The 21,808-nt window shown below is 35.6% G+C and overlaps 1 protein-coding gene across 2 annotated transcripts in view; it reads right to left on the bottom strand.

Moving 5' to 3' along the window:
• Positions 1-21,808, bottom strand: part of EPHA6 (EPH receptor A6) — an 861,509-nt gene that overhangs the window by 314,034 nt on the left and 525,667 nt on the right. For both annotated transcript variants that reach the window (XM_042903083.1, XM_042903084.1), the window contains exon 6: positions 18,344-18,468. In XM_042903083.1, the coding sequence (XP_042759017.1) occupies positions 18,344-18,468 (125 nt within the window). The remainder of the gene's footprint in view (positions 1-18,343; positions 18,469-21,808) is intronic.

Raw genomic sequence — 21,808 nt, 5'->3', positions numbered from 1 at the left:
GAAACTGTTAAGGTCTTGCAAGAATCAAAGCAGTATAAGTCATGAGAGCTGAATATAAGGCCAAAGGTATAAGTTTTTCTGCTTAAGCTTCATAATGAGGACTATCCCTGGGGTTGTTTACTTGGAGATGTAGTTAGGTTGTTTATTTTACTTTTATTTTTGAGATACAAAAATAACTACATGGGCTATTTAAATTATCTGACTTAGCTATTTGGAAAAAAAAAAAGATCTGTTATGTGTATGAAGTGGAACTTTATATATTGAATTTTGGACAACATAGTGCCATCTTCTAAAAATTTTGAAAAAATGAAATGGCCATATTATTGAATATGTAGAGTCTGTTTTAAAAGTATAGGTATTTCAGGGGCACCTGGGTGGCTCAGTCGGTTGAGCGTCCGACTTTGGTTCAGGTCATGATCTCACAGGTTGTGAGTTCGAGTCCCACATCCAGCTCTGTGCTGACAGCTGGGAGCCTGGAGCCTGCTTCTGATTCTGTGTCTCCCTCTTTCTCTGCCCTTCTCCTGCTCATGCTCTGACTCTCTTTCTCTCTCTCTCAAAAATAAGTAAACATTAAAAAAAATTTTAAAAAAAGCTATAGGTATTTCAGAATAGTTACATAGCATTTCCTCACAGATAATTTTCTGTTGAAGCCAAATTAAAACACCACAGATTCTTCCAAGAGTCCTGATATAGCGGCCAGCTGCTAAGAACGTCTCTAATGAACCCCCTCTGTTAAACAATACCTCCCATATTATGCAAGGGTTGGTATGTATGACTAACAGAACATGACAGAAGTAATAGTAATTGCTAAGATTAGATTATAAAAGATATTGCCTCTTTGGCCTTACAAGTGCATTCTCTTTTATATGTGATCAGGCCCACTGGATGAGTAGCTGAATCTTCCTCTCACATGAATGAGCTAAGAAATAGTTTCCCTAGTCTCAGTTTCAGTGGACTGCAGCCCAAAATAGCTCGACTACGACCCCATGCCAGAACCATGCAGCTGAGCCACTCCTGGATTTCTGATTCTTGGATACTTTGTGAGATAATACATATTCATTATTTTAAATTGGTAAGTGTTTGGGCAATTTGTTATACTGTAACAGAAAACTAATACAGTTGATCTTTAGATGAGGTTAATGTTCAGTATCTTTTCCTGTAAGGGTAGGCTATTAAATAATTACTTCCAAATGGTGGTGCTTTCTAAGAAGAGACAATATGGAATATTCAAAGAGAGCTGGCCTTACATTAAGGATACCTGCGCTGTGGTCTTGGTCAATGTCACAGAAGCCACAATTATTCTTGGTCTAGCATCCTAATATATGTCAGGATTAGATTAAATTTGCCCTAATGGCCATTCATATTTTTAAATTCCATAATTCTAAAAGGATTTGTATGCTCTCACTTTGGAAATCTCTTTGCAAATGAAATCTTTATTTACCACAAAATTGCCTACTTTTTGACATATTCTTATTTTTATAAATTAAAAAAAAATTTTGAATGTTTATTTATTTTTGAGAGAGAGAGAACGTGAGTGGGGGAGAGGCAGAGAAAGGGAAGGAGACACAGAATATGAAACAGGCTTTAGGCTCTGAGCTGTCAGCACATAGCCCGACATGCAGCTTGAACTCCAGAATGGCAAGATCATGACCTAGGCCGATGTCCGATGCTCAACCAACTGAGCGACACAGGTGCCCCTATAAATTTCTAATAATTAAAGAGAGAAGATTGCTATTGCAAAGGTGGGAAATGAGGGAAAGAGAATGTTTCGCTGTGGTGTATCATTTGCATAATCTACTTGGTCTTTATGGAGCAGAAGAAAGACAAAGAAGAAACGAACACCATGAGGGAAGACATGAAAGAGTGGACATGGGTAATTTACCCCAACTAGATAGGGATGAAATAATGAAATATGCCAAAATAAGTATAACTTCATACTTAAAGAATTATTCTCATATATAAAAAACTTGTCTTAAATAGAAGGGCAGGAATTCCATAGGAAAGCTAAATACAGCCTAAGTTGGAAAGCACAATCAGAATACAACTATTTTTCTATGTTAATGGCTATACTACTGTACATTTATATCTAATTTGTAAGGAAAACTTTCTGTTTCTTAGTGTCAAATGTTTTGCAGTTCAAGAACTATGTAAATTCATGTTAAGAAATTGATTTTGTACTTTCCAAATTAAAATGTTATCATATGCTTATATTAAAGATTCTTCAGTGACAATACAATAATATTATGGAATAATATCAAATGGTTAATATTGATTTGGATGGCATTTTTTATGTTTTATTAAGTTTATTTATGTTGAGAGAGACAGAGACAATGCAAGCAGGGTACAGGCAGAGAGAGAGGGAGACAGAATCTCAAGCAGGCTCTATGTTGCCAGCTGCGGAGCCCTACATGGGGCTGGAACTCATGAACCCTGAGATCATGACCTGAGCAGAAACCGAGAGTTGCTCACTTAACCAACGGAGCCACCCAGGCCCACTAATGCGGATGGCATTTTTTTAAATGTAGGAACTAGTTTTGCTCTGTAGTTTACTACATAGGGTACTAGTTACTATCTTTATACCTGTTGGACTTATTACCATATCATCTATAGAAAGAATAATCATTTTGGTGCACTTTGGATAAGATGTCATTATGTTTGGGTAACAAGAATTTAAAAGGACCTTAATGCAGGGACTGAAACCTTTTAAAACACAAACTGGTACCAATATTTTAACTAATACCAATTTTAGGAGGTTATACGTATTGAATGCCTATTTTTTCCAAGGAGTAAGTAAGATGGTTTATATTCAAATCTATTCCTCATAACAACTGATTTTGTTATCATTTCTTTCCTAACATATGAGGAAATTCAAGTTCAGGGAAATAATAATTGCTATAGGCACCCAGTTAATTACTGTCAAAGTCTGATTTCTAATTCAAGTCTGTTAAAATCCATTATGACTGGATAAAGTATTACTTCCTTCGATTGTCAAGGAGTTGAAAGGGAGTTTAAAAATAATATAATAAGGCCATTTTCACTTGGCTGACAGAAATTGAGAAATTTAAGGGCTTGCGCAAGGTCTACAACTACATAGAGGCACAGATGATAGTAGAACTCCCCAGTTCAGTTTCATTTCAATTGCTTTATGATTTTAAATTATAGCACCTTTGGAGAAAGAGGGAAGATGGCGGCGTAGGAGGACGCTGGGCTCACCGCGCATCCTGCTCATCACTTAGATTCCACCTACACCTGCCTAAATAACCCAGAAAACTGCCAGAGGATTAGCAGAACAGAGTCTCCGGAGCCAAGCGCAGACGAGAGGCCCACGGAAGAGGGGCCCCTCCTGAAGTGGATCACCTAAGGAGAAGTGAGCTAAGCCTGCCCCTCCTGCCCCCGTGCACCTTGCCTACCCACCCCAGCTAATATGCCAGATCCCCAGCACCACAAGCCTGGCAGTGTGCAAGTAGCCCAGACGCGCCACGCCACCCCACAGTGAATCCCGTCCCTAGGAGAGGGGAAGAGAAGGCGCACACCAGTCTGACTGTGGCCCCAGCGGTGGGCTGGGGACAGACATCAGGTCGGACTGCGGCCCCGCCCACCAACTCCAGTTATACACCACAGCACAGGGGAAGTGCCCTGCAGGTCCTCACCACTCCAGGGACTATCCAAAATGACCAAACGGAAGAATTCCCCTCAGAAGAATCTCCAGGAAATAACAATAGCCAATGAACTGATCAAAAAGGATTTAAATAATATAACAGAAAGTGTTTTTAGAATAATAGTCATAAAATTAATCGCTGGGCTTGAAAACAGTATAGAGGACATCAGAGAATCTCTTGCTACAGAGATCAAGGGACTAAGGAACAGTCACGAGGAGCTGAAAAACGCTTTAAACGAAATGCAAAACAAAATGGAAACCACGACGGCTCGGATTGAAGAGGCAGAGGAGAGAATAGGTGAACTGGAAGATAAAGTTATGGAAAAAGAGGAAGCTGAGAGAAAGAGAGATAAAAAAAATCCAGGAGTATGAGGGGAAAATTAGAGAACTAAGTGATACACTAAAAAGAAATAATATACACATAATTGGTATCCCAGAGGAGAAAGAGAGAGGGAAAGGTGCTGAAGGGGTACTTGAAGAAATAATAGCTGAGAACTTCCCTGAACTGGGGAAGGAAAAAGGCATTGAAATCCAAGAGGCACAGAGAACCCCCTTCAGACGTAACTTGAATCGATCTTCTGCACGACATATCATAGTGAAACTGGCAAAATACAAGGATAAAGAGAAAATTCTGAAAGCAGCAAGGGATAAACGTGCCCTCACATATAAAGGGAGACCTATAAGACTCGTGACTAATCTCTCTTTTGAAACTTGGCAGGCCAGAAAGGATTGGCACGATATCTTCAGTGTGCTAAACAGAAAAAATATGCAGCCGAGAATCCTTTATCCAGCAAGTCTGTCATTTAGAATAGAAGGAGAGATAAAGGTCTTCCCAAACAAACAAAAACTGAAGGAATTTGTCACCACTAAACCAGCCCTACAAGAGATCCTAAGGGGGATCCTGTAAGACAAAGTACCAGAGACATCACTACAAGCATAAAACATACAGACATCTCAATGACTCTAAACCCGTATCTTTCTATAATAACACTGAAAGTAAATGGATTAAATGCACCAACCAAAAGACATAGGGTATCAGAATGGATAAAAAAACAAGACCCATCTATTTGCTGTCTACAAGAGACTCATTTTAGATCTGAGGACACCTTTAGATTGAGAGTGAGGGGATGGAGAACTATTTATCATGCTACTGGAAGCCAAAAGAAAGCTGGAGTAGCCATACTTATATCAGACAAACTAGACTTTAAATTAAAGGCTATAACAAGAGATGAAGAAGGGCATTATATAATAATTACAGGGTCTATCCATCAGGAAGAGCTAACAATTATAAATGTCTATGCGCCGAATACCGGAGCCCCCAAATATATAAAACAATTACTCATAAACATAAGCAACCTTATTGATAAGAATGTGGTCATTGCAGGGGACTTTAACACCCCACTTACAGAAATGGATAGATCATCTAGATACACAGTCAATAAAGAAACAAGGGCCCTGAATGATACATTAGATCAGATGGACTTGACAGATATATTTAGAACTCTGCATCCCAAAGCAACAGAATATACTTTCTTCTCGAGTGCACATGGAACATTCTCCAAGATAGATCATATACTGGGTCACAAAACAGCCCTTCATAAGTTCACAAGAATTGAAATTATACCACGCATACTTTCAGACCACAATGCTATGAAGCTTGAAATCAACCACAGGAAAAAGTCTGGAAAACCTCCAAAAGCATGGAGGTTAAAGAACACCTTACTAAAGAATGAGTGGGTCAACCAGGCAATTAGAGAAGAAATTAAAAAATATATGGAAACAAACGAAAATGAAAATACAACAATCCAAACGCTTTGGGACGCAGCGAAGGCCGTCCTGAGAGGAAAATACAATGCAATCCAGGCCTATCTCAAGAAACAAGAAAAATCCCAAATACAAAATCTAACAGCACACCTAAAGGAAATAGAAGCAGAACAGCAAAGGCAGCCTAAACCCAGCAGAAGAAGAGAAATAATAAAGATCAGAGCAGAAATAAACAATATAGAATCTAAAAAAACTGTAGAGCAGATCAACGAAACCAAGAGTTGGTTTTTTGAAAAAATAAACAAAATTGACAAACCTCTAGCCAGGCTTCTCAAAAAGAAAAGGGAGATGACCCAAATAGATAAAATCATGAATGAAAATGGAATGATTACAACCAATCCCTCAGAGATACAAACAATTATCAGGGAATACTATGAAAAATTATATGCCAACAAATTGGACAACCTGGAAGAAATGGACAAATTCCTAAACACCCACACTCTTCCAAAACTCAATCAGGAGGAAATAGAAAGCTTGAACAGACCCATAACCAGTGAGGAAATTGAATCGGTTATCAAAAATCTCCCAACAAATAAGAGTCCAGGACCAGATGGCTTCCCAGGGGAGTTCTACCAGACGTTGAAAGCAGAGATAATACCTATCCTTTTCAAGCTATTCCAAGAAATAGAAAGGGAAGGAAAACTTCCAGACTCATTCTATGAAGCCAGTATTACTTTGATTCCTAAACCAGACAGAGACCCAGTAAAAAAAGAGAACTACAGGCCAATATCCCTGATGAATATGGATGCAAAAATTCTCAATAAGATACTAGCAAATCGAATTCAACGGCATATAAAAAGAATTATTCACCATGATCAAGTGGGATTCATTCCTGGGATGCAGGGCTGTTTCAACATTCGCAAATCAATCAACATGATACATCACATTAACAAAAAAAAAAGAGAAGAACCATATGATCCTGTCAATCGATGCAGAAAAGGCCTTTGACAAAATCCAGCACCCTTTCTTAATAAAAACCCTTGAGAAAGTCGGGATAGAAGGAACATACTTAAAGATCATAAAAGCCATTTATGAAAAGCCCACAGCTAACATCATCCTCAACGGGGAAAAACTGAGAGCTTTTTCCCTGAGATCAGGAACACGACAGGGATGCCCACTCTCACCGCTGTTGTTTAACATCGTGCTGGAAGTTCTAGCATCAGCAATCAGACAACAAAAGGAAATCAAAGGCATCAAAATTGGCAAAGATGAAGTCAAGCTTTCGCTTTTTGCAGATGACATGATATTATACATGGAAAATCCGATAGACTCCACCAAAAGTCTGCTAGAACTGATACATGAATTCAGCAAAGTTGCAGGATACAAAATCAATGTACAGAAATCAGTTGCATTCTTATACACTAACAATGAAGCAACAGAAAGACAAATAAAGAAACGGATCCCATTCACAATTGCACCAAGAAGCATAAAATACCTAGGAATAAATCTAACCAAAGATGTAAAAGATCTGTATGCTGAAAACTATAGAAAGCTTATGAGGGTAATTGAAGAAGATATAAAGAAATGGAAAGACATTCCCTGCTCATGGATTGGAAGAATAAATATTGTCAAAATGTCAATACTACCCAAAGCTATCTACACATTCAATGCAATGCCAATCAAAATTGCACCAGCATTCTTCTCAAAACTAGAACAAGCAATCCTAAAATTCATATGGAACCACAAAAGGCCCCGAATAGCCAAAGTAATTTTGAAGAAGAAGACCAAAGCAGGAGGCATCACAATCCCAGACTTTAGCCTCTACTACAAAGCTGTCATCATCAAGACAGCATGGTATTGGCACAAAAACAGACACATAGACCAATGGAATAGAATAGAAACCCCAGAACTAGACCCACAAACGTATGGCCAACTCATCTTTGACAAAGCAGGAAAGAACATCCAATGGAAAAAAGACAGTCTCTTTAACAAATGGTGCTGGGAGAACTGGACAGCAACATGCAGAAAGTTGAAACTAGACCACTTTCTCACACCGTTCACAAAAATAAACTCAAAATGGATAAAGGACCTGAATGTGAGACAGGAAACCATCAAAACCTTAGAGAAGAAAGCAGGAAAAGACCTCTCTGACCTCAGCCGTAGCAATCTCTTACTCGACACATCCCCAAAGGCAAGGGAATTAAAAGCAAAAGTGAATTACTGGGACCTTATGAAGATAAAAAGCTTCTGCACAGCAAAGGAAACAACCAACAAAACTAAAAGGCAACCAACGGAATGGGAAAAGATATTTGCAAATGACATATCGGACAAAGGGCTAGTATCCAAAATCTATAAAGAGCTCATCAAACTCCACACCCGAAAAACAAATAACCCAGTGAAGAAATGGGCAGAAAACATGAATAGACACTTCTCTAAAGAAGACATCCGGATGGCCAACAGGCACATGAAAAGATGTTCAACGTCGCTCCTTATCAGGGAAATACAAATCAAAACCACACTCAGATATCACCTCACACCAGTCAGAGTGGCCAAAATGAACATATCAGGAGACTATAGATGCTGGAGAGGATGTGGAGAAACGGAAACCCTCTTGCACTGTTGGTGGGAATGCAAATTGGTGCAGCCGCTCTGGAAAGCAGTGTGGAGGTTCCTCAGAAATTAAAAATAGACCTACCCTATGACCCAGCAATAGCACTGCTAGGAATTTATCCAAGGGAAACAGGAGTACTGATGCATAGGGGCACTTGTACGCCAATGTTTATAGCAGCTCTCTCAACAATAGCCAAATTATGGAAAGAGCCTAAATGTCCATCAACTGATGAATGGATAAAGAAATTGTGGTTTATATACACAATGGAATACTACGTGGCAATGAGAAAAAATGAAATATGGCCTTTTGTAGCAACGTGGATGGAACTGGAGAGTGTGATGCTAAGTGAAATAAGCCATACAGAGAAAGACAGATACCATATGGTTTCACTCTTATGTGGATCCTGAGAAACTTAACAGAAACCCATGGGGGAGGGGAAGAAAAAAAAAAAAAAAAGAGGTTAGAGTGGGAGAGAGCCAAAGCATAGGAGACTGTTAAAAACTGAGAACAAACTGAGGGTTGATGCGGGGTGGGAGGGAGGGCAGGGTGGGTGATGGGTATTGAGGAGGGCACCTTTTGGGATGAGCACTGGGTGTTGTATGGAAACCAATTTGACAATAAATTTCATATATTAAAAAAAAATAAACTATATAATAATAAAAAATAAAAATAAAAAAAATTATAGCACGTTTGTTCTTATGTGTCAAATATTTTATTTCAAAAATATCAGGATGAATTGACCACAGAGACACAAAAAATTAAATAAATAACAGAAGAAAAATGAAATAAATAGTAGCCTAGTCACTTTTAATGTTTCCCCAATATCTAAATATATTTTCATTAAAGTTTCTTATTAAGTTGTCAGTTGGAGGCTAAAATCTAAGTTGTAGTCAAGAAGTAGGTAGGTGTCTCTCATGAGCTAGCTGCTAATTAGCTCATCTTACAGTGAGTTAAAACAGGTAACGTGCACTCAGTAAATGTTATTAGTATTACTTTTTTTCATAATCCAACTTAGTTATTAACAAGACTTTGTTCTCTACCTCCATCCGCTATTGGAAGAGTAGTTTCAAGGATCAGAAATGTTCAAACATTTTAGCTCCCAACTCATTTTTGTTTTTCTAATTTATCCAACAAAACTCAAATGATGGTCTTACAGTAAATAAGGGCTGGTTTCCTAACTCTATTCTGGATACACTACAAATCCTGGATGTTAGACTTCCCTCTGGCAGTGAAAAACAAACAAACAAACAAACAAACAAACAAACAAACAAACAAACATCCCTGCAAATCAAGTCATGCAGTAGAGGCACAGAGCAGCCCACATATTTCTTATGGAAAATTTTTATTAAAAAGGTGAATTTTCTTTATAATATTACACTATTTTGAAGTCTACAGAGCCTAATAAAAGCTGTACTTAAAAAAAAAGGCACAATTTCAAAACACATACACACTTTTCCCAAAAGTATTTATGGAAGTGAACTATTTCTAGGGAGGAAACCCCACCAAATTCCTGATTTGCTACCAAGAATAGCTCATTTCTGCCTTATCCTTTTCATGGTCCATATTTCCTCTAGTAGCATTTCCTAAATAAATCCCTCAAGGAAAACTGAGGCAAACAATGCACCCTGCCACCCTGTCTTTTATAGGAGATGTCTCAAGACAACTTGACCTGATTTTTCATATAATTACAGGTCTCAAAATCCTCTGAAGAAATAAATGTATCTTTGTTCAATGTGTGGGTTTTCTTATTAAGTGTGGGGTGAAAGACAGTAGCAGTAGAGTATGAGAAGAGAAAGGATAATATTATGAATTGGTAATTATGTTTGTACTGCCAGCCCCACATGGTAATTGTCTAAAGAATAGGCAAAAATATGGTTGTATTTTTAACTACATTTAAAGTAAGCAAAGCTTACATTTCTCCCCAGGGAATATGACTCAGTCAACATTTTAATAAGGCCAGTGACGAAAAAACTTGCTAAGGGTAATATAACAGAATACAGCTGCAGCTCTTAGCTTGAAATTTATATTAGAAAATCTGGCAAGATTTACCTACAGGCATTATATAATTGTATTTATTCTTCCATCATTTTAGGATGGAAAGTTAGATGTCTGACTTGTGTATTTAACTTTCAAAAGCAGCAACATTAGACTTACATTTTCCGCTAATGGAAGAGTAGTTCTTTGAAGGCTGAATGCAGTATCAGTTCAAGGAAATATACGTTAGAAAAATTGGTGTCTGTCAGTGAGTTTTTTGGTCTGATTTTCACCAAAATAGATCAGAAATTTAGAGAAAGTTTGAATTTGTGTCCTTGTTATTGCCCAGAAGGAATTTTCTGGAGGAATGAAAATATAACAGTAAAACACTAATTTTGCATACTCTTTTACACTTACCTAGTATTACACAGAACATCAGGGCTAGAATGGCACTTCGGGTGACTGTATATGGCCCAAAGCATCCCAGGCCCTTTGAGCACGATGGAGGGAGTATAGTTTTATTGTTCTTGGAAACAGGAACATAAATTTTTGACATTCATTATGTTTATAACTTCATTTCAGTCTATAAATTTAGGTATAAACTTTTGAATGAAATATATTTAGAGTACTTACTTCTCCCAACTAATTTTTTTCCCTTTTTTTGGATGTACCAAGCCTTTGATATACTAAGCTCAGCTTCTATAATTTTAAGTAAATCCATTTTTTAAATCAAATGAAAGATAAAGATAGTATAACTTGTATGAAAATGGAGAGAACTTAAAACTGGAATAGTTAATAGACACTTGTAATTTTCATATGTGTGTAGACTTTATGCTTGATGAAACAGTATAAATATCTTTTAAATTTCTTTCTATTTTGGTATGTGAAACCCATACAGATGCCGCTTTTGATTCAGTACTGGCACCTGTCCCAGGCTTGCTATCCTGAGAATCTCTGCCCCAGGCACCATGAGACTCCCTGGGCTCACTAAACCAGGCAGGCTTCTGCACAGTGTGGTGTTTGCTGCACAACATGGAAATTGGCTATGAAATCTCCTTAATGAGTGTTTGTATCAGTAAATTCCCTTGTTGTCCATTTTCCATCAGGTAATGTTGTTTTAATTAGTACCAAATGCTCATATCCAATTTCTCCGTGGTGGACATCATAACAAGTAAGGATTATGAAAAAGAAAGAAAGAAAGAAAGAAAGAAAGAAAGAAAGAAAGAAAGAAAGAAAGAAAGAAAGAAAAAGAAAAACAACACAAAACTTTAACAGCTCAGGAATTTGCTCATTTCCATAGAAGCAAGCATTCAATTGTATCTGAAACTGACTTGGTCCTCACTGCATTTTACTTCAAACTAACATATTAGGTTTGAATATTGTATGAATCTTATAATACCTATAAAGTTCTTAGCCATTTATAAAGATGGTTCAATGTTTAAGTTCCTGAGTATGTTTAAAAGCTCATGATTATTTCCCCCCATCCACACTTGGCAATGTGAGGTAATGGAGAATCAGGGCCTCTAGAGACTTACAATTCAAAGCACAGTCCTTGGCGTGACACTGCTAGCATCCCTCAGGAGCTGGTTCCCGATGTAAATCCTCAACCCACTCGCCATGCCCCCAACCCACTTCCAATCAACTGAATCACAGTATGCCTTTCAACAAGATCCTCATGTGATTCAGGCGATCCTTAGGCCCTTTTCTCAATCCCACTTTTCTTAGTTACTACATAATAACCACATGTAGGTTTACACACAAGTTTATATTTAGGTTGCAAAATGTACAAGTTAGAGATGGCCACCGGGAAAGGAGGGTGCAAAGAACGAAGGAGATATGCTTCCGAACTAAAGAGTGGATGAAGGTTAAGGGTAGCATTCTGAAGTGAAGAGAAAATTTACTTCTTCAAACACCAAAGTGAAGGAAATATAACAAAAGAAAATTAGGAAGGTACACTGACCATTTTCTAAAAAGGGAAGTTTTTTTTTTTTTCAACGTTTTTTTTTTTTTTTTTTTATTTATTTTTGGGACAGAGAGAGACAGAGCATGAATGGGGGAGGGGCAGAGAGAGAGAGGGAGACACAGAATCGGCAACAGGCTCCAGGCTCCGAGCCATCAGCCCAGAGCCTGACGCGGGGCTCGAACTCACGGACCGCGAGATCGTGACCTGGCTGAAGTCGGATGCTTAACCGACTGCGCCACCCAGGCGCCCCTAAAAAGGGAAGTTTTTAAAAAAATGTCTGTAGTTGATTATTTTATTTTTAATCAAATTAAGTGTAGATTTACTGACTATGTTATCGTTAGGAAAAAAAAGCTATTCACTATTTATCGAATTGTTATCTGGGGTAAAACTATCTTGAGAAAGTAGAATAAGAGAGGAGGGGAGAAACAAAGAGACTTGTATAAAGTTTGGTATTGAGAAACATGTGACTTCATAAAGGACACCATGAATGCAAACTTCTCTCAAAAGAGCCTGCCTTAAATCACGCCTGACAGATAAAAATATTTCCCATAATCGAAAGCTTCCTACAAATCTCCTCACCTTTTTTTAAAATAATACGTTTTTCTCATGACATGAAATTATGTAATTCTATACAAAACTAATAGATACTTTATTAGCAAACTAGGTGAAACAATGGCAGATATATTAATTCAGTATTTTATGTAGATAATTATTGACCATCTGGATATAAGAAATGTTTCCTTTCTCATGATGAGTTTTCTTGAACAAAATCTAAAAACTGCTGACCGTGGTAAAAATTAACAAGAGAACTTTAGGAAAAGACTTTACCAGTCACAGTGTCTTTAAATACTGGATGTAAGAATAATGAACCTTTATGGGGGATTCATGTTTGCAAAATGAGCTACCAGTTGGTAATTAGTGGAACTGTATAGCACCCTGGTGAAATAGGTATGTTTAATCACTGCCATTTTACAGATGCAAAATGGGCGTTGGAGAATAATGAAGTGTTTGGCCTCAGGGAACCCAGAAAATCAATATCAGCAGAAAGCACTGACTTTTTGAGACATCCAATTGTGATGCAAGTACCAAGGCCAGCATTAACAACCACTTACTGGCTCTGTGATTTTTGATTTCTTGTGCCTTAATTTCCTCATCTGTAAAATGGGAAGAGTAATAGTATTTATCTCAAAAGGTTGTTATTAAGATTGAATTATTCGATCCATGAAAAACACTTTTACAAGTACCTGACATGTAACTGGACAACCATTGTCCATGAATTATTAGTGGTGTACCCTTCTGAGTGCTGGGGGTGTGAAAGTAGACAAAGGAAATCCCTGCCCTGATGGGCTTACACTCTACGTAGTAACAGAACGTCCTCTTAGTTGATAGACATTTGTGTATCGGTTTTCGTTATGAACAGGTAGAAATAGGGAGTTCTGGAGGCTTTCTTTCTCTGTTTGTTAAATTGCTGGGTTAATTTCACAGTGGCTGAGTGACTTTTCTCAGTTTTCTGGGAATGAGTGCTGAACAAAGAGGATTTTTAGTAATTTCTTTAGAATATGACTGAAAGTAGACCATTGTTTCAGCATCAGACACTGATTGAGCATTGAGTGACAAAGACAAGAAATGATCTGCTTTCTTCAGGGGCTCATAAACTAGTGAGAGAGTCAGATACACACATGAATGACTCTAATCAAGACTAACTTTGATAGATATAATAAAAGAACAAAGAAGCAGGAGAAAGAAAAGTGCCTTGGGCAGAGAACAAAAAGGAGAGGAAAAATCAAGAATGTGAACACAAAGGGTAAAGAGAGAAGGGAAGAGATAAGGAAGGGGCATGTGTGATGTTCAATTGAATTTTTGGTATTTTGTAGCTGCCAAGTAGGTTTGCAAATTTGAGAGGTGGAGACTGGGAGATTGGGAGTGATAATGTCTTAGTTTTGCTGAAACGACTTTCTAGGCTGAAGATAGAGCTGCCCTCACCTGAGGTACCACATCAGCAAACCAAATACAACTTTTGTACCCCTGTAAATTCTCTGACCAAAAATGCATATATCCAGTCGGCCCGCCCCAAGCACCAAGTCAACTCTGTACTTCTTTCCCTCTTCCTTTTCACCCCAAACAAGGTTAAATATGTGGCCTCAGCCAGATATTTTCTATTTTTCTCCTCTTTGTTCTTTATCCTATAAAAGTTTCCCACCTTCTACCCCATTTCATGGTTCTCTGAGGAGACTGCCCACTTCACAAAGTGTTAAATAAAGCGTGTTTGTATCACTTAAATTGTCTTTTATTTTTAACAGTTCCCTCATTATGAGTAGGCTCTGCTTTTGGAGAAAAGCATTGTTAGTAAGTAAATGAAATATAACTTTTTGGTAACATATTTGACTTTCTTCGTTATTTTAAGTGTCTTTTCATGTTCAAACTATATTTACTGGAGTTTAAAAAACTAAACATTTTTTGAGTATGAAAAAAGTAACTAAGAATTGGGGAGGAATAATTAACTGATGAGACAATATCTAATTAGTTATAATCAACAAGCAATATGTTTTCTTCTCCATACCCCTCTCATCACACACAGAAGACAATGGTAGTTTTTATATGTAATTATAATGTGAAAACTACTGTTCCCTGTGGTAAGATATTTTTTACAATGTGTATGTGTGCATTTAATTTTAGTAGACATAAATGAAAAACTACAGTTATTTGAGTTATGGGATAATGTATATATATGGATAAAAACATAGTAGCATCTGGAAACAGCTAGAACTATGAAATTATTTTTCTACCCTTATTTTATAGATGAGAAAACCAGACTGAGAAAATTAAGATCTGAGCCAAACTCAAATTTTTGACCACCTAGGCCAGTGCCTTTTTCTAATGTTACACATTCTGTGAGAAAAAGTCACTGGTAACAAGGGTATGTTGCTTGATCTCAGATATTTGTGGACACTGCACATTCTAAGCACCAAACTTCTTTCCTGATTTATAGAATAATGCTCTTAAGAAGAACTTAACAAAACAGCATGAATTCCTCAGAGAATAGTGTAAACATTGATTGTGTATTAATTATGAGTTAGCAATACAGACTGACTTTGATTAAAAGGAAATGGAAAGTTTAACAAGCCACAAATTAAAGACTGAGGCACCCCTATTAAAAGACTGAGGAGAATATGAATATTACAATGAGCCCAGGATTAAAATTATTTCACAGCTCTTTGAGCACTGAATTACCTTACTTAATAGTTGGTGTACCATCAGATCCCTTTGGACCACCTTTATGTGTTCCCGCTCCCAATCCCCCCCAACCAAGTGCCTATGTTTTTTTTTGACTGTGAAGGCTTGTATGTGGCACCTTCTTTAAAGACCTAAACTTGGGCTACTAAAGCCACTACAGAGAACCAGAAGTGCCAATGACTTTTTTTCTGTACATCTCATTAAGACTTGTAGCCAATGACTGACTGGAGCCAGAGCATGGGAGCTCAGCTTCTGTTATCTCCATGGGATGAACTCTGAGATGTAATTTACTCCAGAACTCCCTTATAGTCCTGCCTCCCCATTCTTCAGTCGGTTTTCCTGGGAACTTTCTTAATTAATCACTTGCTAACAAAATCCTGTCTCAGGGCTTGCTTATAGGCAATGAGATTTAGGATCAATCCATCCATCCATCCATCCATCTATCCATCCATCCATCCATACTTATCTAAGCTTGCTACTTCCCTCTCTCTTCCTTGCCTCCATTCATATACTTCTGTCCCCCATTGCACTCCAACTCAACACGCAACACCTGAAACAGCATGGTGTACACTCTATTCCATTCTATATTTCTCTATATTTATGTAACCATACATACATATACACATATGAGGGGATATTTGTGTTCCAAAATTAGCATCATTTGTACATATATTTCTTTGTATTTTGCTCTTCTTTGTATTTTGCAATATTTAGGTTCCTAATAAAGAAGGAAATTAGCACTTCCAACTAGGAATTCTATTATAAGTTGTCCTTGTTATAAGTTTTTAAAAAATATTTGCTTGGAAGGAGAAATCACTTTATAGAAGCAAATAGGTAAAATGTACAGTTACAATATGAAGGCATGGTTGGGAAAGGTTTTAATCCTATTAATCATTTCAAACCTCTCTGAAAGTTTTGATATTCTAACACCTTTGATTGGTTGCCTCTACATATGAAAAGATGATGATCTTTATTTAGTTTGTATACAATTCCCATGCTATTGTATAATGATTCTATGTTATATTATATGTCAATTATTTCCCTAATTCTTTCTTTTTTTTTAATTTTTAAAAAAATTTTATTTACTTTTGAAGAGAGAGAGAGACGGTGTGAGCAGGCGAGGAGCAGAGAGAGAGAGAGAGAGAGAGAGAGAGAGAGAATATGAAGCAGGATCCAGGCTCTGAGCTGTCAGCAGAGGCCCCTACACAGGGCTCGAACTTGCAGACTGTGAGATCATGACCTGAGCTAAAGTCAGACGCTTAACCAACGGAGCCATCCAGGCGCCTGCTAATTCTTAAATTAAATTAAATGATTTCTAATACTGATTTTCATCTTTGGGTCTGTTTATAAAATTAATCCTTACAACCCACTAGACGACTTGATATCTTTCTTCATTTCCATTTTGTAAAAGTGAAGTGTGAGACATAGGAAGATTAATTGACTTTTCTTGGCCATAGGCATAATGAGCATCACAATCAGAATATGAACTAGGAATCCATGGCTTCCACCTCCATGTTTACTACAAGTTTAGTAACTCCACTAGCACTGCATCATTGCCATTTTCTTAAAAAATAGACTCCCTCATCACATTATTTATTCCACCATTAAAAGGGGAAAATTATGCCAGCATCTTTCAGAATTTTATTGATTTCTAAAATTTTGATTGGATGATTATGGTTCCCTTTTTACAGAATCTGTATGATTTGTCCTTAATTGGAAATATTATAAGTTATCTTCATCTTACAACATTCGAAACATAAATGACTATAAAATGAGAATTGTTTTCTGTGTACAAAATATAGCCTTTATAAAGCATAGATGGATATTTTCATTCTGAAAAGTTGCTGATATATTTGTGCCCATTGCTTTTTAAATAATGAGAATTTTTGCATATCTAAAGATCTACTTAATCTAGTAGACAGAAAATATGTTTACTTTGTGACAGCATGCTAGAGGTTGTAACGTTTGAAAGGAGAGCTCAGCAGGATTTCTGAGCACATGCTGGTTTGGCCAATGTGCACAATCTGTAATCCAATTAAAAACTCAGTAAATTTCTCTTTTCTTAGACTATGGAGTTACTCATGTGAATTCATGATAACGACAGTTTTCATTGACTACATAATGCTGAAATTACTAGACAGTCAAAAATGGGTACAGGCAGGCTACTGAGTTACCTCTCCCTTTTTCAAACATACATTTGCTCAGAATCAATAGAATAGGAAAAGATAGACTTCTATTTCTGTTCTTGACCTATATTTTTTCAAAGGAAATCAAAATTTGTGATGTTCCTTTGCTTCTAGTAATTTACAGAAATGCAAGAAGTTCCTTCTTACTTTAGTATACAACTAGAAATTATATATAATTTTTACATTATTTTTTTAAAATTTAATGTTCCCTTTATCAATATTCCAGAGCAGTATTAGCACAATGAGACATATTAGAATTGTTATGTCCTCTCCTATAATATCTATAGCAACAATATCATAATAGTGAGGAATAAAGGGAAAAACACATAAAGAAAGAATGTGAATGCAAGAAAGGTAAGGAAGTATATAATTTGGGAAAATATAGTAATTGAGAACAATTTTAAATGACAAAAATGAAAATTAAGATTAAGTTGATTTATAAACCAGATTTATCTGGGTGGCTTCTTAAAAAAGTAAAACAGCTGACCTAAATGTAAAACTCCATTTATCCCTTAAATCATCCTTTCCAAATTATAGAGAATTGTAACTGTAAACTCATTGGCAAACAATATGGGCTATACAAACTCCTTCTTTAGGTTCCAGCAATTCCATTTTACTATGTCTTCCAAGTGAATTTTAGAAACAATGTTATGTCAGCTAAACTGTAAGTTGAAGGAGTTATTACCGCTTACTATGTTGGAAAAATCCCTATAGTAAATCATGACAGAGATGAACATCTTATGTCGTTTAACTTTATCATCTGACATAAAACAAGACAAATTAAGAAAAGTATAAGCACAGTAGTAAACTAGAGTTTTGAAAGACATAGTAGGTATGAAGTTATGTCACAGAACAGGTTTTAAAGTAAAATAATATAACAACATGCTCAATATATACATATATACATATATATGTATATATAGTTTCTTTAGGAAGCTCCAAATAAGACCTACTTTCTCATAGTACTTGATCTCGTAGTCCAGAATGGCTCCATTGGAAAAAGCAGGTGCTTGCCATGATAGGGCAATGCTATTTTGGGATGCCCAGTCCTTCCTTACCACACCTATCAGGGAAGGTGCTGAAAGGAAAGAAAATAACTAAGAATTAATTGGCAGGAATCATTCTCCATCATCTTTTCTTTAATATTTTGTCTTCCAAGGAAAATATAATTCTTGTTGAAGCGGATAGCAATTGTTGATGTCAGATTAATAAGAAAGGCCTCAGGATCTACTCTATTTAATCCAAATAAAGTATTAAAATATATTTAGAAGCACTACTAGGGAACATAGGAAAAACTCAAATAGTCCAAGAATAAGAGCCAGAACTCATCATCTTCATCTTTGTTAGAGGAGATTTTTCTTTAAGATGGCTTTAGTTTTAGTCTATGACATGAGGTACAATACATTTGGATCCTGTATTTTATCAAATCTAAATCCACTATAGAAAAATACTCTGAAATTACAAGATCATTTATAGGCTTTTCTTTCTCTTCAAGACTTAATACTTTGTAAACTGTTAGTACTTTATAAAACTTTATATTACAAACATCTTATCTTTAGTAACTTATTGCATATCAAAGTGAAAATTATTTCTTTTGCATGGTTTCTGTGACATTTGAATAAAATTGACACATTTAACTTCTGAAGTTTATTTTCAGAAGTATGTCTTTATTCCCCTATATAACATTGTATTAGCAACCCAATCCTAATCTAAGGTAATCTTGCATTTGACTTCCAAGATTTCCCTGGATTTATATATCATAATTTTCTCTAACAAAATACTCATTTTTAAGTATTCTAATTTTTAAAACAACAGGTTTTTGCATAGAAGTTAAATTTCACTCATAAAAAGAAAAATAAAAATTGAATATACTGAGGTATCATTTTTCACTAATCAGATTGGCAAAAATCCAAAAATTTGACATCAGGCTCTATTGGTTAGACTTTAGGGAAAAGCACTTTAGTATATTGTCGGTGGTAATGCAAAATAGTACAACTTTTATGAAGGGAAATTTAACAATTTGAGGCAAATTATATGTTCATTTACACTTGGGCTTTTTGGAATCTATCCCAAAAACACACTGAATAAACACAGAGAGACATATTTATAAGATTACTCACTGAGATTTATTTGTAAAGACTGGAAATAATTTAACTGTCCATCAAAAAGGGACGGGTTGAAAACCTATGCTACATCCACCAGAGAATTATGACTATAAATACTCCATATAAAAATGGAGTTTTTTCAGGATATATTTTTAAATAAAAAAAGTAAGGAGGGAAAATGTACAAAAACAATGTAAGGATAAGCCTAAGAATAAAAAAATAATAACAATAGTCACCCTTAGGGGTGGGAAGCAACAGGATGGACATGATAAGGTTAGAAGATAGAAGTCTCAATATGCCTTCCCTTGAAGATTTACTTTGGAACTCTGTGAATAGTTAAATGGTTAGAAAGCAAATTATTTAAAAAAGTAATATCAAAAAATTAAAAGAAAAATGAAACCTGTGTATTGAGGCACAGTTTCCAAGAGTAACTACTTAAAGTGACTTAAAACATAGTAACTTAGTGTATATCCCAAAGAGGTAGTTTTAAGGATTAAAAAAAAATCTGCAAAAATTACTAAACTGTTTTTAGTAATGATATTGCTGTTGGTAGTATTCGTATTATAAATCTGAATCCTTATGTGTATGTTGAGGGTTAAAGCAAATGAGTAATTATTATGGTGTTACTGAGGACTAGGTCTGTTTATTTGTTTTCTTCAACAGGAAACGGAGATACAGATATCAGATCAATGAAGGTACATAAAAACTCTGTAATAGTAAACTCATATCGGAATTATCATTATGAACTCACAATGTCTTTCCAACTCATTTCCAGAAATCTATTCAAATGAGCCAATTGCAGGTGACGATAGAATTTGAAAAAATTGATTCTCTATGATTAAAATAAATATACTTTAAATTTGTAAGGAAGGCTCAAGTATTAGGTTTGGTATTTTATTTCTGAATGTTGCCTTTGCATCGTAAAGATAAAGTATTTCTTAAATTTGTGAGAATGAAAAGTTTGGTTCTCCCAAGGAATTAAGTACTTTAAAATTATATTAAAGCTCTTTCCAGCTTTTCAATGAAAGCATTATTGCACTAAAATACCTTTTTAAAAATGAGTGATGATAATAGCAGAAGTCGCTAAAAAGTAGAAGTGTGCTATAAGCTAAAACAGAAGTGGATAGCATGGTAAATAAGAAAAAGTGCTCAGATAATTCATTATTTAAACTGAGTCATATTCAGTACTAATAAACTACCATTAATAAATTTCACTAATGCTCTTTAACTGTAGTATAATAGTGTATTAATGGAGTTTTATGGAAAAATTATAACTTTAAGATGAATCATACAAATTAGAAGTTGACTTCTATATAACAATTCATTATAATTTTTAAAAATGTCCTTTTCATGTATACAATCTTATGGGTAATTTTCAGTTTAATGTGCAATGTCATAAGGCAATAATATTACTAGTGTACTACATTTTGCCACATAATTATTTAGCACTCAAGGTCAAATGATATAATTCTTGCAAAACTGATAATGAATTCAATTATCGCAGCATATTAGAATAACTATTGATTAACATACAGGTATTATTTTTTCTATTTCCAATTCCCCACTGGTTAATTAACAGTACATGTACATCACCTAAATTTTATGAGTCCTCTCCTATACCTCTATAAAATAAAGAAAATCTATTCTTTAACTACTCTGGGAAGTACTAATGAATATACTATTTTCTAAGAAATCTAGTTATAAATTCTTCACTTATACATGGACTTCAGTGTCCAAGAACCACCATATAAACTCTAAAATCTCTTCACTTCTGCGTATCCTCTTTATATGTAAATGTCTATATTTTACATAGTTGCATAACCATGTATTTGAAATCCTATTCCATATTTCCATATCTTCATATAGTCTCCATAATTATTACTTTCATGGAAAAATATTCAATTATGTTTCTACTTTATCAGACAATTCCTCTAGTGTTGAAATTTCCTATATGGTTCTGTTAGAGTTCTCATACTTTATGCACACATTTTTTATTTTGTTATTTTACAGAGAATGGTGCTTTACATGATTTGGATGTTCTGAACCACACTATGTATTAACCTATTGTTTTTTAAAAGAGCTGCGCAATATACACTAGGCACACATTTTAAACAGTTAATGAATTAAAGCAGAGGATGTGGGAAATAATTTACAGGTCAATATACATCCCAAATGCTGCATCTTCTATTTTGTGAGAAGGCTAGCACCATATGGAATTTTATTTTAAAATATGGCATCAATACATGAAACCTCAAGAATTTGTTTTGAATATATTTGACAAATTTGTTTTCTTAATAACCTGAATTTATATAA

Source organism: Panthera leo, chromosome C2 (genome assembly GCF_018350215.1).
Source record: "Panthera leo isolate Ple1 chromosome C2, P.leo_Ple1_pat1.1, whole genome shotgun sequence".
NCBI classification, from domain to species: Eukaryota; Metazoa; Chordata; class Mammalia; order Carnivora; family Felidae; genus Panthera; species Panthera leo.
Note: the sequence above shows the minus strand (reverse complement) of the source record. Positions and strands in the feature narration are given on the sequence as shown.